The sequence below is a fragment of the Mastacembelus armatus genome, chromosome 17 (genome assembly GCF_900324485.2).
Source record: "Mastacembelus armatus chromosome 17, fMasArm1.2, whole genome shotgun sequence".
Classification (NCBI taxonomy): domain Eukaryota; kingdom Metazoa; phylum Chordata; class Actinopteri; order Synbranchiformes; family Mastacembelidae; genus Mastacembelus; species Mastacembelus armatus.
Genome location: NC_046649.1, coordinates 10965626 through 10978127, shown reverse-complemented (window position 1 = coordinate 10978127; position 12502 = coordinate 10965626). Strand labels below are relative to the sequence as shown.

Below are 12502 nucleotides of genomic sequence, written 5' to 3'. Positions count from 1 at the left end.
CTTGTAAAACGTGACGAGCAAAAAGGTTTTGAGCCAAATTATCTGTCAAATGGACAAGAACAAAGCCAAGCTGCAAAAAAAAACACTGAAAAGCCATTGTTCCTGCTCCACCCTACCCTCTGTTCAGAGGAAACAGTGTCACAATAGATTTTCCCAAAAATAATCTCAGGCAAATGAAAATACAGAGCATGGTAGGTTACATTGTCTGGTTTTATTGAACAGAACGGTCACCAGGGCTACAAACAAGAAGCGGACAGTGATGAGGCAAACACCAGGGGGAGACCTCACCTCATTACAAATGCAGATACACACTTACTCCCCAGGCCTGATCTTTGAGTCAAAATAGTGTAATAATTGAGTCAATTTTAGTGCTTAAGAAACATTTAGGAAGTTTGAGTCATGACTCCTGCTGAGGATTATGACCAAACCTCCAAACTGTTTTGGAATGTTCCCACTCACTGGCTGCTGCTGGTAAATGAATATCAAAGATTAGCAGGGGAAGGAAACAACACAAGTACAAAAAAAAAAAACACAAAAAAAAAAAACACCACCTCTTTCCTAACTACCCTTAAGAGACTTGGTGACTAGAAAATAATTATACTTTTATCCTGCTCAGTGGCAGTGAACGTAGTCGAGATCTAAATGACCACAATCTGTTCGGACAACATATCTCAATTTGATGGGTAGACACTACTGTGACAGAAATTCATATTCAGGAACTTGATCAGGATTCATTATAAACCACAACAGCTACAAACAATCTGACCAGGGATAACTTTGGGACATGTGAAGTAACTGGACAGAAGCTTGAGCAACAGTAACACTGAATAAACACAACAGAGCAACCCTAAAAGACACCAACGGCGCCTCCAGTCTTCTCCCCCTCGGTGCCCCCTGCATCACTTGTCTTGTTCTTTCATACACCAGTTGGTTTACAGGTTTACTCATCACTACAAGATATATACGATACAATGGTTCACATTTTGCATATATCTGTGCATTATACCATGTTTACTTTTTTTACGATGTAAATTCAGTCTCCAACACCTACGTACGAAGGGGTGGGGGAGGTCACTGTAGGGGTGTATGAGAGAAGCTATAAGGACTGAGGGGAGGGGAGAGACGAAGTAGGGAAGAAGAAGAAAAAAAATCTTAAGAGGATAAATGGGAGGAAAGTGGTGAGTTCGCTGCCTGGCGGGGGGTGAACTTCAGCAGCGAGTTTCATAGATGCCGGAGCGGCCGATGTATCGCACCCATTTGATGACATCGTGGTCACTGTAGTTGAGCTTGGACTCAAACACCTTTAAGTAGCGCACCTTCAGGCCAGACGGTGCAAAAGGAACCTGTGGAGATTAGGAGAAGCGTTGGCGTGCTGGGAGCTGTGGGTTGTTAAATAGGTTGCAGAAAACAAAACAAACCTAAACAGGAAATGTGTGCGTATGAGGAAGCAGTAACAAGGTTGTGATCTGCATAACTGACACACAAATCACATTTAGTAAAATTCTTTGGTACATCTAACGTATTTGCCAGACTATAAGTCACACACCTTACTCCTCTGGGCTTGTCCTGCGACTTATATCGCGAAGTGACTTATATGTGTATTAACACTAATTTTGTCAAGTAGTCACTAGTGTTAGATGGCCCTCTTGACTCAACTGACGATAATATTATACTGCTGAAGAAGTAAAAATGTTCATGTTCACACTAAACTACAACTCCTATGACAACACAAATGAGAAACGTTATTGCCCAAAAGAAAGCGTTATATTGCAGATTTCAAAGTGCAGGTAACAAAGTCTGCAGCTGAAACAGTTTGGAGTGAATGTCGGCCTTTAGACGACCCAAGAGAGAAGGAGGACACGCTGTTTCACCCCACGATGTTGGCACAGTTGTTTAACGTTACTTGACACAGATAAATGAATTTCATAATGCACTTCTGCTTGTTGTTATGCCTAGCCTACGTTCTTCACAGATAATTTAGACTATAATTAGTATAATGAGAAATGCAACTTATACACTGAAGTGACTTAAATATGTTCTTTTCTGTTCAACAAGGCTGTTTTTGCTTCTTTTTCTTCTCCTTTCAGCTGCTCCCTTCAGGGGTCGCCACAGCGAATCATCTGCCTCCATTTAACCCTATCCTCTGTATCCTCCTCACGCACACCAACTATCCTCATGTCCTCCTTCACTACATCCAAGAACCTCCTCTTTGGTCTTCCTCTAGGCCTCCTTCCTGGCAGCTCTAACCTCAGCATCCTTTTACCAATGTAACACAGCTGTTTGCTAAAAGCAACTAATATTGCAGTGCTAATACCTCAGAGTTAAACAGAAAACACTGCTTTAAGCAACTTTTTAGAAGATTTAAACTAGTATAATATAATTATAATTTGGCTATAACTATAATATCATTTAACAGTTTATGCAAAACTTTCAAGTTTTCTCACATGCACTAGATCAATCCAATACACCGTCTTTAATATAACACACACACACACACACACACAATCTAACTTCAGTCTTTATCTGAATGGCTGTATTGTGTGATGTATTGTGTTGATGTATTCTAACCTCAAAGTTCATAGAGATGGGAGGCCTGGCCCATTTCTTCTTATCGTTGGTGGGCAGCAGCTCGATTTCAGCGCTGATCTGAGACTCCTTCATCCCAGCCATACGTTTGATCCTACAGAAGATTACACAAACAGTAAGCTTTAACACACTCAAGAATAAATATGGGCCAAGCAAAACAGGCTACAAAACAGGAGAGGACATTGTGTGAGAAGGAAGGAACAAACTAAAAAGGTTGGTAATAATTAACTTGCCGGCAAGCAGAGTACTACTACTCACTTCCAGACAATGGCGTTCTCACTAGCCTTGTACTTGGCTTTTCCCTTCATACAAATGACCTGCACACCACTGGTGTTGAGCGGCGTTGGGATACGCACCTGCAGAGTTGATAACGGAGTTGTTTTGTAACTTGGAATTTGTGCGTGCGTTTACATTTGTCAGAGGCTCGACTTTACAGAGCACTCACCTCAATCTTCTGAGCTAGCAGTGAGGGTTTGAAGTTGGACTTGATGACCACCTTGACCTCCAGTTTAGTGCGGCCCACCTCCCTGACCAGAGGAATTACTCGAAACGGCAGAATGATGTCTTTAGTGGTGCGATACCTGCAACGAGGAGGAGGAATGCTCTTAACACGGATTCCCTCAGGTTCACTTGTTTCACTGTTAACGTTTCGTCTGGACAGTTCAATCATAAATTGAAAGCTTTAAAACAACTGACTGAATCTACTGACCTCATGAGCTCATATTCTCCATCAGGGGGGATGAAGCTGATGCTGCGCTCTGAGTCAAACTTACTGAGACGCACACACTGGTGGAAAGTGCAGTCGTCGATGGCTATGGACTGCTTCCCGCTGCCAGGAGAGAAAACACACAAAAGTGACAAAGGAGTATTAGTCCACATATGAAGTCATGACAGTCCAATCCAAAAGCTAAAACTACTACTCTCCCTCAGTCCAGAAACATAGTTTAAAAAAAACAAACATCTACATGTGAGTACACGCACGGACACAAGTGCTAGTGCTGAGATGTCAGCCTGGTTGAGGTTAATGAAACTATTCTGAAATTAATTCACAGTCTTTGTTAGGTGTATAGGTGAAGGGTTAAAAGTCAAGCAGGCACATGTGGGATAAGAAAACAAACCATTCTACAAAAAAAAGGAAACAACCAACGGGCAGAAGAGTTAAGGTGTGTTTGATTTGTGTTGAGTGTCTATGTGTTGGGTGGAGGGGGTGGGGGGGATGGTTGCACAGTGCATATGTACAGATTCTTAATGTGCGAAAGGGCTTGGACAAGGACAAGTGTGTGTTTGTGTGTGTTGAGGGGGCCAAGGGTGAGGACAGTTGTCAGTACAGTACCTTCCTCCCCCTAAATCACTGAGGTACAGCACATAGAAAAGAAAGAGAGGGAAAGAAAGGAGAGATGCATCCAAAGGAAAGAAAAATTAAAGAAATTAAACAGCTTGTCTTGTCATGAACAAGACAACACTCATAAGAACAGACAGGGGACTAACAGACAAGGTGGGCTCTTAAAATTTTAATCCATTTCTTTTTTCCATCAGGGTTTTAAAGATTGAAAAAAAGTTATAGCACCAATGACAATACACAAACTAAAATGCAGACTAAATCATTTTCAGCATCAATGTCAAAATATGGTTTAGATTCAATTTGCTGTCGCTTTGTCATCACTCACCTCTTCCCTGCGTCATCGGACGCTCCTCCCTTGCCCTGCTTGTCGATGACGATCTTGTCATTCATGCCGAATTTACACTCCGGCATCCCACTCAGGTAGCTCTTCATCACTACTCGGCCAGACACGTGGGCGCTCAGGACCTGGCCTGGATGGACGGGGCAAAAATAGAATAAATCAGATCTAAAATTGTTCAGAACATGGTACATATGGGGATTACCTGCCTCATTTTTTGTGTTATACAGCCTAATTTTGCTCAATCCTCATCTTTCAAAAATAAAGATTCACAAGAAAGAAGGAATTTGCTTCATGCAAAATTTTGTTTTCATGAGTGATCTTTCTAAACACAAAGTAAAAATGTGCAGGTTTTGAATCACTGAGCAGCACTGCAGCTGAAACTGGCAATGACCAAGAGCACCATATTGGCCACTAAATGGACAACTAGTGTTTCCCAGGTACAGAATTAGCTCTTAGATAAAATCTTAATAAATAGAAGTGTAAGCATTCTGTCTAAAGAAAAACAAAATTTCCCTCAATCTTTCACACCAGCAGTGGCCGTCCAGTTCGGTGAGGCCTAACAGACCTTGTGGCGACATGAGCAGGTTGACGCTCTCCAGTACATCCAGGAAAAGCTCGTTGCGGCGATACTTGATGCCCTCTCGACGCCAGCCGATCTGCCCTGTCACCTGGCTGGTGATCTGAGACTGCTCCTCTTTTGTCTGGGAGACAGGGAGAGAAGCTGTGTCACTACTGACAAAAGGAGAGGCCTGACAGACTGACAAAAGCAGGGCAGCGATCAAGGGGGATCATTAACACTACAGCAGAGGACGAAATAAACATAACACATGAATTTCCTGAGCTAGAACCTCAGCGTGGTGTTTATTACCTGGTGCTGAAGTGTGAAACGTCCAGGACCACAGATGGAGCAAAGAACGAGACAAAAAACAAAAACAGTAAAATATTATTTCATTTGGTTAGTTAATCATACACATTGTTTACATATAAAAAATATGCCAACTAAGTTTGTTTTTTTCTACACACAATTTAAATCGTATTTACCACCAGTAAACCAGTTGAATTTACTTAAGTGTTTTGCAGGTAAATAGCTGTGGAAAAATATACATGCTTTCCTCTAATAGTGTCCTATATTATGTCATCTGCACTGTTTTATACTATATCCACAAAGAGACACCAGCCAGACAGAATTAAATCACTGTTACTGCCTATCTTGCTTGTAGCTCTTTGCATTTAGGAATAGGTTTCAATATAATGCTGAGTGCTGCTGACAGCTGCTACACCAAGTATAATGGATTATAATAAACCAATCTCATAAAAGTGTTTTGATCTGCCTGATCCAGATCAAACAAACCTCAATAAAACCATGTATTTATTACCTGTTTATTACTGTTGATTCCCCAAGTTGAGTTCTACTCAGAGACTCTACTCAAGTTTCTATTATGTAGTGTACCTGCACTGGGTGGGTATACTGCAATACAATTCAGAAGCAATACCAGCTACCACCTCCACAAGGACCATTAGGTTGAGTTAAATGGTTTCACTATACGCCAACCTCATTTACTGGAAGTCTGTAGGAGGTTGTGTTAGTTTTAGCTAAGTCTATCTAATAACCTGGGAATGCCTTCTGTTTACTGACCTGTCCCTTAATGCCCTGCTGGGTGATGAAAGTCTTCAGAGCGCCGGTCTCTGAGTTCTGGGGGTAGCCAAAGTCCAGGATCTCTGTATGAACAAACACAAACATTACAGCCTCTAACAGATAAGAATGGTAAGAAAACTAGGACAGAAAAAAACCCCAACATTGACCAAGAGAGACATCAGATGGTCTAACGCTTTCATCCTGTACCAGACCGTAGCTGCAGGTTAATCCCTGGTCAATGCCAATCACACAAGACCCAAGTCTGCTACTGTACTTTGTGTTCTGCCATCATTATTGATATTTACAACATAATGTTTGATTCTGTATGCCCCACAGCTGCCCGCTTCTCCATTCATTTCATATTATGGGGAAACTTATTACACAAACAAACATCAAAGTAGTCGTCTCCTACCGTCCAACAGCTCATAGATGAGCACAAAGTTGTTCTTGATGTTCTCCTCGCTGATCTTGCCAAAGTAGGCCGTCATGACGTCACACATCTTGTAAAGGAACTCGAACACCATGGCGGCGTTGACATTCTGCTTGGTGACTGCCGCCAACCAGATGTTTGAGCGCTTGACATGGAAGAAGCTGGTGCGGGCAATATTGGTCACTGGGGATCGAACCTGCTGGCGGGCGTGAATCACATTCACACGGAACGCATCTACCGCGTTACGCCTGTAACGTGATGAAGGAGAACAAGAATGACAGAGACAGACAAAACAAAAAAAAAAAAAAAAAAAAAAAAAAAAAAAAGAGCCTTTAATGTCAAAAGCAGAGAACTGTTCCAGGCTTTTACGCAAGAGTCAGGCAGCTATTAACAGTATCCCACCCTGTGACATCGTGTGAAAATGCTGCTGGAAAGCAAGTACAGCAAGTTTATTATCAGATCTGCACTGATCTCAAAATAAACAAACCCTTTAGGTATCAACAACACTTCCATCCATTTAAAGGAATGAGCAATTATCAAAACATGTCCATCCAACTGAAAAAGGACACCTTGGGTTTGTGCGCTTAGAGGGAGAAAAGGACTACTGTTTTGTGTAAATAGGGATAATTATCAGGATGGTAAAAGAAAATTCTGTGAGATTTGGTTGATACTGAGCAACAGCATTATAATTAACTGGAGACTATGGGAACAAAAGATATATATTGGTCTAAATATGATCTTTATTTGAACGGCTATTTAAAAAAAAAGGTAGATGTCACATGAATTACATTTGAATTCTGATCTACTGAAAATAAGTGAGACAAGGTCCATCTTAGCTTACTGCCAAGATGCTCCGGAGAGACGCAGCCCTGATTGAAGTGGATTTATGAATAACTGGGCTTAGTGGAGAGGAGGCAGCACGTTCTGACAAGAATACTAAATCCTGCTGGCAAATGCCTGAGAAGAATATACAGGTGCAAATCTTAAAATACAAATAACTTTGCAGGAATCTATTTAGATGTATAACACTGGCTAACTGGAAGCTGAAAACACATAACCCCCCCCCCCCCCCAAAAAAGTATATATTATATGCAAACCTTTAAACTGTCTCTATTTTTGAATGGTACCATGAAAAACAAACCAGACATCTACCGGTGGCAGCCTCCTTGATTTACATTACAAACACCGGAACATGCGATGTCTATTATATTTGTCAATGTCCCACAGATATAAACTCCAGTGTAGGTTATTTCATTCAAGAGATGCCAAATACAGATAAGACCGTCAAATGAATCTAAAACACCTCTTGGCTTCTATGTGACAAAAGGCAAAAAAATAAAAAAAAAAAGATGAGAGGACTAAATTATTGATCATATCTCATGCTCAGACCACATGCTTAGGCTCTGGTAGAGCTGATGGTGAGCAACAATAAACATTGGCGGGCTCTGGTAGTGGCTGAATTGTCTGGCTTTCATTGATTGGCTGGTGTATTTCAGTAACTGGAGGTTTGTTTACCGCTGTAATGTCATGACAGGTGACTCATGCTTACAGGAGGTATTAGGAAGTTGGCAGTAGATTTAATGGGCATGCAATTTGGGGTTTTGGGGGGGTCACTGATCGGTGGCCATGAGAGGAAAGGGTCATGCTTGATTCCTTGGAGCGACTCTTACCTATTCCTATAGGGGCCAAGATGGACAGATGGAGGAAAATGGTGATACAGAGGATAGAGAAGGAAAAAAAAGGATGAAGTAAAAGGAGAGTAGAGACAAAAATGCACAAGAGACATTTTCGTGCATCATGTACACAGACAGAGTGAGTAACATGGTGTTTGATATGATGCCATCGTTGTAACTGAGTATCTCAGGAGAAGATTGGCAACATTATATTGCGCTCTGTGTTACATCTACAACAGCATGGCAAGTGCTGATTAATTAGTACCACTGCATAACAGCTTCATTGTTTCAAGTGGATCAATGATCTATCTCAGCATTAACTAAAAGCTCTAACCGTGCGTACCAGAGCTGTTTCCACATCACCACACATACACTGCAGGCATTAGGGTAACATAATGTGTCTGGTTTACTCTGTGTTGCTGCAGCAACAAGGAGGATCACCAAAAGCAAGTGATGCAGTTGGCATCAACAAAAATGATCACAGTGGAAATGTGTGGACAACAGCAGAATGTAATTTTTCTTTCTACTGAAAAACAAATGAAAGTGTTCCTCATTATACACATTCTAGGAAAATGACCTGTGGTTATGAAAGCCTGAATTCAATTTCTGTTCCCTTTTAGTATGTATTCAGTGTTATTCTGCAGAACCCACTGTGCTGTGTGTCTGAAGGGAAACAGATGTATTTGTGCTGGTGTTGGGCAATGAAGGAGCAAAGACTAAAGCTAAAGAAATAGGCGACGGAGGGGATCCTTGTGCACACAGAAGTCTGCATGCCATTTAAACACACCTGTACACCTTGCATTTGTTTAACTCTAATAGCATTTCAGTGGCACAGTCTGCTGGTGCAACATGCCACGCTGAGCAGCTAGCTTTACTGAAATAAATGTAAAGCTAGCTGCTTTATTTTTTTCACAGCAGCTAGCACAGTGTTTCTGTGGAGAAAATAACAGAAACACTGTCAGCACCAGAAACTTCATTTTCCAAACTGAATCAACACCTCGGAATATTATCACCTTCATGAAAGAGGATTCATTGCAAAACTGTTGTTTTAGACTGCACAATTTGTAGGTAGTTGTACATAATAAACTGGAAACTGTGTGCACCGCCACCCTTGTGATCTCTCTGTACTTTGCCGACCCCCACTGTGTAAATCCACAAGACAACTGGAACAGAGTATGCTCTGCAAACATCCTACTTTGACCTCAGTCCAAACACTGAATGTGACTGGGTGTACACAAAACAGAGGGTGATAATAGGGTGTATCTCCACAGCACATCAACAGTGTATCACAAACAAGTAACAAAGAAAAGGCAAGGAAGGAAGAAAGTGTAAAAGATCTCATAATTTATACTGTGTTCTTCTGGCCCCACAGCTGAGTCTACAAAACCGTTATGGATATGATGTAGCCTTTGACCTGTCACGTTAAGTACCAAACCCTGACCTACATTTTTTTTTTTTTTTTTTAACTACATGGTTACACCACAGGCTATGCTGGATAATGCAACTACGCTTCCAGTTGTTCATCTTAGAGTAGGCAAAGGAACAATTTCCTTTCTACCACAAGCTCTCAGTTTTGGACTGGCTCATGCCTTGTCTGTGTTTAGTTACTGACATCAGAGTCTATTTTAATATCTTTTTACATTGTGCCACAACAACCTGCTGTAATTTTAATGTTTTTTTTCCAAAGCAGACAATTATCAATTCCCCATCCCTTCCTGTCAGAATGAAGAAAATTGCTGTTTTTGATATAATTTTGATATTTTTTTTTAAAGCTCAAAAACCTGCACCACCAAAAAAAAAAAAGAGAGAAAAGAAACTGTCAAAGATAGGAGACATGCACACTTACCCACTAATCATTTTCAGGTTGTATTAAAGGTGGGGACCCTTCTCTTTTGTGAGTACTTATTTTGAAAGAATGAGTCCAATGTTACAATGACAGAGGACTTATCCGTGACGGGTTCAACATCTTAAAGATGATCCTTCTTTAAATCCTTCTTCAAATACATTTAATGAAACTACTAGGAAACCACCTATAATGCAGATTTAAGAAAAAATATGAATTTATTTTTTTACATTGATTGGGTATGTCATACCCAAAATAAGCCATTTGACTGAAGGCATTAAAGCTAAATGTTATCATTCCATATCCAAAGAATGAGATGTGGTTGTCAATACAGAGTACAGCATATCAACAGTGAGGTCAGTTTAGAAGATCTACACTAACTCTTTTCAACAGAAGCTGTGATTTGAACCAAAATCATTACCTCATACAATATAGAAAAACAGTGAAAGAGGATATTTTTCCATGCTTATGTACAATTGGACTTTTTTGTCTTTATAGTCACTGCAAGCTGCCATTGTCATTTATTTACTGGGAGGATCACTGCATTTACATAGTAATTTTCCTTCCGATTCTTAACATGTATGCATGTGACGGACGTGGTGTAATCTAAAAGTCAGTGAGATTGCCTTAAATGTAATACCACACAGGCTGAGCCTGAACTTATATAATATAACAAAATATATAACAAAAAAAGACATATGTAAGCTTATTGCCTCGGAAAAGGGACAAATACTTTCTCATCCCCACAGGACCAGGACCTTGTCACAGACCTAGGTTCCCCAATATTTAGGAGTGTGACTGAAGCTTTGCTCCTGTGAAACATACCCTATGTCATCTCGGTAGACCCGGGAGATGAGGACCTCCCCCTTGTGGTTGTAGATGAACAGTCCTCCAATCATTGTGGCTGCTTCTCAGTCCCAACTGGCCATGGTGAAACCAAATCCCGCCTGACAAGAGATAGAAATGGAGCAAAAGATTGCAGGAAGGAAACAGGGAAAGGAAAAGGGGGTGACAGAGAAATGAAAGCAGTGAAAAGTGAGAGAGCGACCAGCAGTACAGGGGGGCATTTGTCCCTCACATCCGCTTTTTCTGTCCTTCCTTCTCACACAGACACACACTCGCCCACTCTATTGCCAGTTGAATGTCCCCTGCAGCTGCACCACTGTTGTGACTCATTTTTGTTACGTGCATGTGCATAAAAGCGAAAAAGGCTCCTCTACCACCACTCTCCCCACAGTAGATTCCTTGTTTGCTTCCAAAGTAAGATTATCAGCAGATTAGCAATGGCCAGTTTGAGGCAGGATGCCATCAGGTAGACGTCAAGAAATCTGTTGCTCTTACTGGATTGCATTTTACTGCTTGATGCTGCTTGGACCTGATCAGACTAAACATGAAATCTAAAATAAGATTACAACTAAAGCCTATAAAAATCACCAGGGGAAACTGAGATGAAATTGATTTGCGTATGGTCTAGAACAACAAATCATAGGAATTTGCTTCCATTCAAGAATGAAGCTTCTGGAAACCAGCGGATGAAGGACATGATTGAGATTCCTCGAAGACAGAGGTCATACAACTTCAACTAACGGTGGTCCAAAAAGTCACACGACTTAAATACAGGCCCGTGATTAGTAAAACCATTTTTCCCATTACCAAAACGCCGAGTCGTGACCGAATAAGACACCGGGACCTGAGCGGGCTGAATCGCTCTTTCATTGGCCGAAGTCAAGATGTCTGCTCACTCGAGCCATTTCCTAACGTTCATCAATTTTTCATATTTCTTCTTCTGCTCGTCGGCCGGTGAGGGACGTCTTTGCTCGAAACCCTGTTATATTTTATTCTTTAAGAGGCTACAGTCCTGATGGAGGCTTGACCTTCAGCTACGATCGAAGTGATGGAGAACAGACCGAGTGAGCGGTAGCAGGCTAATTTAGCTGACGATAGCAGGCTAGCTGGTGTGAAGCCGACCAGCGGTTCGTTAAATGGACTTCCGGTAAGGAGAACTTCTGATCTTTTGACGACCATTTACCACACAACGGTATTAATTATCAACGAGGAGCAAATTAATAAGTTTGGGATTTTAAAACCAACGTCATCTGTAATGTTATGTAATTAAAAAATAAGCGTAATGGCATACAGTGGACCTTTATTTTAAGAGTAAAAACCTAACCATTTCCGTTTGCACATTAGCTGCCGCGGCTAGCTTGACGTTAGCTAGGGGAGTCGCAGCTAGCTTAGCTAATATTAGCATCGCCAACGGATGAAATCGTCTCACCGGCTTTCCGTAACGATTACCGGGCTATAGACAATCACTTCGCTCCGAAGGTTTTAACCTACTCGACTTCGATGACCTTACCCTAGTTCTTTCACGGACGCCACCAGTTTTCGCTCCCCGTTTGGCCTCGGATAGCTTATGTCAGGATCCAGTAGGCTCCCAGTGCTCACACCCGCTTATTCCGCTCCTTCCTCCTGGTCCTCGGTCAGCTGACCCGCCGTCCTGACGCACAGCCGCTCCGCCGCGACAGGAAAAGGCGCGGCCGCAGCGAAGTGTTAACCGCACCCAGGCCGGGCTGTGATAAGGCTCACACACTGGTCAGTAATTTGTTTGATGGTAATGGGGGTAATAACTATATAGGGCGGCGCGGAGGAATA

At 41.7% G+C, this 12502-nt stretch overlaps 1 protein-coding gene across 2 annotated transcripts; it reads right to left on the bottom strand.

The window, feature by feature from the left end:
* Window positions 1-191: 191 nt before the first annotated feature.
* Window positions 192-12363, bottom strand: LOC113134111 (AP-2 complex subunit mu-A). 2 transcript variants are annotated; one of them, XM_026313348.1, is made up of 13 exons: window positions 12207-12363; window positions 10676-10797; window positions 6317-6582; window positions 5905-5987; window positions 5137-5142; window positions 4834-4969; window positions 4254-4398; window positions 3920-3937; window positions 3296-3415; window positions 3032-3167; window positions 2845-2942; window positions 2569-2680; window positions 192-1343 (listed from the first exon to the last, which is right to left on the bottom strand). In XM_026313348.1, the coding sequence occupies exons 2-13, from the start codon at window positions 10747-10749 to the stop codon at window positions 1209-1211; spliced, it is 1329 nt and encodes a 442-aa protein (XP_026169133.1). In that variant the 5' UTR covers window positions 10750-10797; window positions 12207-12363; the 3' UTR covers window positions 192-1208. The 2 variants fall into 2 exon arrangements, with proteins under 2 accessions (XP_026169133.1, XP_026169134.1); XM_026313349.1 differs by lacking the exon at window positions 3920-3937.
* Between the last annotated feature and the right edge of the window lie 139 nt (window positions 12364-12502).

Bases quoted from the DNA above. Each gene is read 5' to 3' on its own strand.
- LOC113134111 (XM_026313348.1), bottom strand. From the start codon at position 10,749: ATGATTGGAGGACTGTTCATCTACAACCACAAGGGGGAGGTCCTCATC. The intron at 2,943-3,031 runs GTGAGTGCTCTG...TCAACTCTGCAG, and splicing joins TGCTAGCTCAGAAGATTGAG to GTGCGTATCCCAACGCCGCT. The intron at 1,344-2,568 runs GTTAGAATACAT...TAATCTCCACAG, and splicing joins CCATCTCTATGAACTTTGAG to GTTCCTTTTGCACCGTCTGG.